At 44.0% G+C, this 6,000-nt stretch overlaps 1 protein-coding gene across 2 annotated transcripts in view; it reads right to left on the reverse strand.

Moving 5' to 3' along the window:
* Window positions 1-1,237, reverse strand: part of plecb (plectin b) — a 101,484-nt gene extending 100,247 nt beyond the window's left edge. For both annotated transcript variants that reach the window (XM_079274924.1, XM_079274922.1), the window contains exon 1: window positions 1,139-1,237. In XM_079274924.1, the coding sequence (XP_079131050.1) occupies window positions 1,139-1,229 (91 nt within the window). In that variant the 5' untranslated portion in view covers window positions 1,230-1,237. The remainder of the gene's footprint in view (window positions 1-1,138) is intronic.
* Window positions 1,238-6,000: the final 4,763 nt, after the last annotated feature.

The following is a 6,000-nucleotide window of genomic DNA, read 5'->3' on the forward strand; positions in this document are numbered from 1 at the left end:
GATGTTAAAACGACAGCGAGCACTTAAAATAAAAAAAGAGGATTTGAGACATCCACACAAATAGACCCACTGACAAAGAAAAACATGAAAACATGCTGATACGGAGAAAAATAAGCAACAGTGGATTCAGCAAAAGCCCAGTCGCCAGATCTTCGACGAGAGAGTGAGAGAGAAAGAGAAAGTGGGGGGAAAAACTGAAAAATGGGGCATTATTTATAGAGGAGCTCTTCCTCCTCCGGATGAGCTGTTGGAACAGAACAGATGCGACATGCAGGAGCAAAAACGTCTCGCGGAGGGAAGACTGAGAGAATATTAACACCAGATATGGACCGGGATGAAACCTAAACCAAACTTTGAAATGAAAGTGCCTGGAGGATGCTGCAGGCCAAAGTGAAAAGCAAACGTGTGTGCAGAGGTGTGTTATGGGATGGACTGGCTCGGCTATGGATGTGGATTTGCTTTCACCCGACAGAACTAACTCACCCTCGTCCTTCGAATCGCCATCTCCCTGTGGATTCATCTCTCTGCACCACACGAAGATTCCCCAATAAAAAGCAAAAGTATGCAAGATGAATCCAGCGAAGGCATGCAGAGCTGCACACGAGCAGATGAAGGGATGAAGGGCATACACCGAAATGAGTGTTTACCAAGGAAAGCTCGAGCTCCCTGCATCGAAGTAATGACTTTCACCGCCGCTCGGCAGCACCTGTTTACCTCCGTTTGTGACTGGATAACAATCAAGCTTCAACAATCAGACTTTAGCTTAACCCCTGTCTTAAGTCTCGCCGAGGTCAGAGGTCAGCGCTTTGTTTGCTTGGTGCACATATCAAAAGGGAAGCACTCTCGCGGCACACACCGAGAGAGGCGGCGCGGCAGAGTGACAGGGAACATGTGCTCCAATCAATAAAACACTCGGCAGTCAAGAGATGCGGCGCGTGGCTGCAGCAGCTCTCGCTCTGTTTCCACACACAGCATAACGGTGCAAAACAGGCACGTGTTTGCACCTGTGCAGAGTCAATAAAACCCAAAATAGACAAACGAATGAAAGCCTCTCCGGCACACAGACATGCAAAGACACCTCGTCCATCATGACATGTGGTCGTGCAGAGGCCGTCATCGCTGTAATGTGAGCTCCCACCTTTGTACTTCTCTCGGACGTTTTCGTAAGCCTGGATGAAGTCCTGCTCCTCGGCGTTGGGAGGCAGGAAGGCGGGCTCGTACACGGCCATGCTGGCACTCTCACCCTCTTCTTCTTCTCCTCCTCCTCCTGCACTCTGCTTCTTCCCTTCTGTCTATTGGGTCAGCTCTCTGTGCGTTTGGATGTGTGTGTGAGGCAGCCTGTGCTGTCTTCGGTCTGCTCTCTCTCAGCTGTGTGTGAACCCTGCACAGCTCCCAACTTCATTCCAAAGCCCCGCCGCCGCACCCCCCTTCTCCTCCCCCTCCTCCTCCTCCTCCTCCTCCTCCATACCCCCCCTACCCCTCCCATAGCCCAGCTCAGAAACAATATAAATGTCAGGCCCCTCCTCTTAAAGACACACAGACTGGGCCTGCTTTCCAGGCATGAGCACAGCAGCAACGGAGAGCAGAGCAGCAGCGTACGGTAAGGCTCTCTGGCAGCACTACAACTGGATTAGACCGTGATGGATGGCAAGGTACAGCCCACTTACTGTCAGACCAACGTTACACATTCAATTCAACTGGGTGTGGCCCTGTAATATACTCAAGACTGAAATATATATCATCATGAATCTATAAGAAATGGTACAATGACGGCAGTTCAGTATCCATAAATAGCCGCTGCAGTACAGGCACTGCCGACGTTAATCTGTCTCTATGATCGATGCTTTGCTGATCAGTTTCATTCAAACTGGTGTGCGGAGTATCGTTTGTGATCCTGTGTGTCTAATGAATACAACTTAATAAAACTCTTAAAAATCGAAAACAATTCCTTGTGAGCAGAAAGTAAAGAGCAGTATTTTCATATCTGTTAAAGTAACTTATATATTTTTTCTAGTTTTTACTACACGCTCTTTTACCGCTACAACTGTCATCTTAGCTTTTGATTCCATTTTATTCCATTTTATCATTTTGTTATCTCGTGTGCATTTTTATCTCAAAAAATGTCTCAAATTGTGACTTTTTTTATATGCCAACGTGACTTGTTTGAGAGCTTCTGCGCTTTTAACCCATGTTGCCTGTAAAAGGGTTTGTGACAATTAATGTCTCGCTTCCTGTAAAGCTAGAACAGTTTTGTAAATTTCAGAATGAAAAGAACTATTCTCCCTCCGAAGAGTAATTGTACCAGTTACTGGCAAGTAGCCGTGTTTCTAAAAAAGAGAAACCGTCCATATATAAGCTCAAAAGCCCAACATTGTTTCCGTAAAAAATAATGTCACCACAGTCGCTGCAAAACCTTCATAGGTGCCCTGAAATGAAATCAGGCTTCCTACTCAGTCATCCCTTATTATTTCAAAGATACTAAGGCCAAGTTATAACTAATTTTAATCACATTTGAACAGGAAGCCGGCTGTCGCTGCAGGACGTAATCTCATAACAAGGCAAGGCAAGTTTATTTGTATAGCACATTTCAACAACAAGGTAATTCAAAGTGCTTCACATAAAACCATTAAAAGCATCAAAACATAAGGCAAAAGAAAAGGAGATTTAAAAACAATTAAAGAAACAGTGTAAGAAATGAAATGCAGTAGTAAAATGCAGAAATGCAGGAAATTGATGAATATATGAATTGAATGTGGTTCAATTAAAGGCAGCAGCAAACAGAAAGGTCTTCAATCTTGATTTAAATGAGCTGAGGGTCTCAGCAGACCTGCAGCTTTCTGGGACTTTGTTCCAGATATGTGGAGCAGAAAAACTGAACGCTGCTTCTCCATGTTTAGTTCTGACTGGAACAGAAAGTAGACCGGTCCCAGACGACCTGAGGGGTCGGGATGGTTCATAAGGTAGCAGCAGATCAGAGATGTACTTTGGCCCTAAACCATTCAGTGCCTTGTAAACCAACAGCAGGATTTTAAAGTCAATTCTTTGTTGGACAGGAAGCCAGTGCAAAGACCTCAGAACTGGAGTGATGTGGTCCACCCTCCTGGTCTTAGTGAGGACTCGAGCTGCAGCATTCTGAATCAGCTGCAGCTTTCTGACGGACTTTTTACAGAGACCTGTAAACACACCGTTACAGTAGTCCAGTCTGCTGAAGATAAATGCGTGGACAAGTTTTTCCAAATCCTGTTGAGACATAAGTCCTCTAATCCTTGATATATTCTTCAGGTGATAGTAGGCTGATTTTGTAACAAAGAAGATGTCCGACCTGTTTGTGCCGCAGTGACACACTCCAGCTGGTAGCTGTTGTGTTGCAGCCAGCCACGGAGAAAGTTGGTGCCTGCGGCGCCATGAATACATTCAAAGTGCAGATATGCCCTTGACATCAACTGTTGGGTTAGCGAGCCACTAAATATTCAACGGACTGACCAGTCAAGCTGATGACAGTCCAGACCAGAATAAATTCTGGGTAAAAAAAACCACCACAACAACAACTACAAGTCATGCTGGCCAAGACTTCAGTGGTCTTCTTAATTCAATTTAGCGGCTTTATTGTTGTGTCAAAACATGATACATTTGCAAGCTGCTTTAATTAATACCAAATGCAATTTGTGGCATGAAAGAAGATGAATAAGCGATGTCTTGTCGAGGAGTTTTATGACGGCACGCCTCATAAACACTATTTCCATGCTGGTGTGCGTAGGAGTCGCAGCCGCAGCACAGCAGTGGAGATTTGATGAAGGAAAAGGAAAGTCCCTGCAGCTCAGCCGGAGTATCAGACATCTCTCTGGCCAAGGCCGCACTGACATCAGCCAGGACTCTTTACTGAGAGGAAACGCGATAAGGCCACTCCGAAGGCTCTGCTGCTGCAGAGGGGTGTGTGTGTGTGTGTGTGTGTGTGTGTGTGTGTGTGTGTGTGTGTGTGTGTGTGTGTGTGCATATATACACAATCTCTCCAACAGGAACTTTTGAACGCAAAAACAGAATTAGGCACGCACTCAAGCATGTTTTCTTAATAGCAAAGTTCAGACACAATTTAAATGAAATGTTTTCACATTTTTTTCCAGACCTAACGAGTCGGGCTTCTTCGTCTTAGTCGATAAGTCGACCAAACGGTCGTTTTATTCTTCGTTGACGAAGATTTCCTTTGTTGATTCGTCGTTTTTTATGCTTTTTTTTATGCTGAAGGATTTATTTCTTAAAAATGTACGAGTACATCTGTAATAAACATAAGATATAAAGTGGTGCTGTATAAGTGGTGCTTTACTCAACTTATTAGCCTACAGTCCGCCTTCCTATATTGATTTGATGAGAATAATTGTACAGTTTATTTTATGGAATATAATAAGCGGACTTGATTCAAGAGCTGAGTGTTGAGGATCAACAGTCAGTGTCCATTACAACATGAAATGTGAAATGTGGACATAGAAGTATTTTAAGGCACATGCAATTTAACAACCATATGTGCAACTGTGCATCCCAAACTGTTCACATCATTCTTTATAAAAGACACAGTGCATGTCCACCGTAAACACGGGGGCTTCGCTTATGAAAAAGGAGTGGGTGGCTGTACATATCAGCATCCTTTAAAAGCCCAGTGCACATAGAGACATTCACATCAGCTAAATGCTTGTGTTTCCCTTGAAATGGGGTTGAGGCCTGACAGAAGAATGACATCACCATGTTGACTCTGGCTTGAAGGCCTCTGACTGATAAAACTGCTCAGAACTAAACAGAAGCCAGTAGCACACCAAAAGAATGAACTCTTCATCCGTCATGCACTGTAACCAGAACATGACTCAGTGGAATGTCCATGTTGATGTAGTCGGTAGATGTTTTTGTCAAAAACTATTCCCATCAGGCCACACTCACATTTCCAGGTGCCCAAAGTAGTGCGAAGTCCGTCTTAAACTGCTGGCTCATACATGTGGAAGCAAGGCGAAGATATTTTAAAAACTGAATGTTTAGCACCTCACCCGCTGTTATTAACACTCACTCACACTGGATCTCAACAGGTCACGTTGCTTGACACACATGGTGGTGACACACAAGTACAGCTTAATGTCCACTCCTAAATAGCGGGACGACCAAATCCGGCTACAGCACATCTGTTTATTTACTCAAGATGCGACTTTAAACGGCTCATGATCTCGTGAAATGAGTATGTAAAAATGTATGCGTGTGTGTGTGTGTGTGTGTGTGTGTGTGTGGAGCCTCAGGTTTGTTTCCCAGATCTCATTCAACAATACTCAACAGGTGCATGCAGGCGTGAAGTATTCCTGAGCATGTTTGTGCATGTTTCACTGTATGAACCCCTTAATACGTGTGTATCTGAACTTTTGCCTCATGTATACATGCAGTAGTGTGTGTGTGTGCGTGTGTGTGTGTGTGTGTGTGTGTGTGTGTGTGTGTGTGTGTGTGTGTGTGTGTGTGTGTGTGTGTGTGTGTGTGTGTGTGTGTGTGTGTGTAAGTAAATATTTAATCTGCATCCTGTATACCAGGCATGTAAAAACAAATAGTAAGTATGAACCACTAACCGGTTCACGTTGTGTTCAATTCAAGCAGCAACCTCAGGTTCTGGGAAGTGAAGCCAAAGTGTTGCATTCTCTCTAATGGCCAGCAGGGGGCGACTCCAGTGACAAAAAGAAGAACTTCTCACTTGATTTATTACCGCAGTAAACATTGTAAACATGAGTTTATGGTCTCAATCTCTAGTTTCAAGTCTCAATACAACATGATGTTCATTTAGTAATTTAGGGTCACATTTAGAGTCAAATAGACCATGATGCAGGGTATGCTTTCGGGCGGGGCTAACTTGTGATTGACAGGTTGCTAAAACGGTGTTGTCCAGTCTGGGAGTTGTCTGTGTTTTTGTATTTCAACTCCAACCCTTTCACAGTGCGTTTTCACCTCATGATTGGAATATTTTGTTGGTTGCCTAAATGT

The sequence above is a fragment of the Melanostigma gelatinosum genome (genome assembly GCF_949748355.1).
Source record: "Melanostigma gelatinosum genome assembly, chromosome: 9".
NCBI classification, from domain to species: Eukaryota; Metazoa; Chordata; class Actinopteri; order Perciformes; family Zoarcidae; genus Melanostigma; species Melanostigma gelatinosum.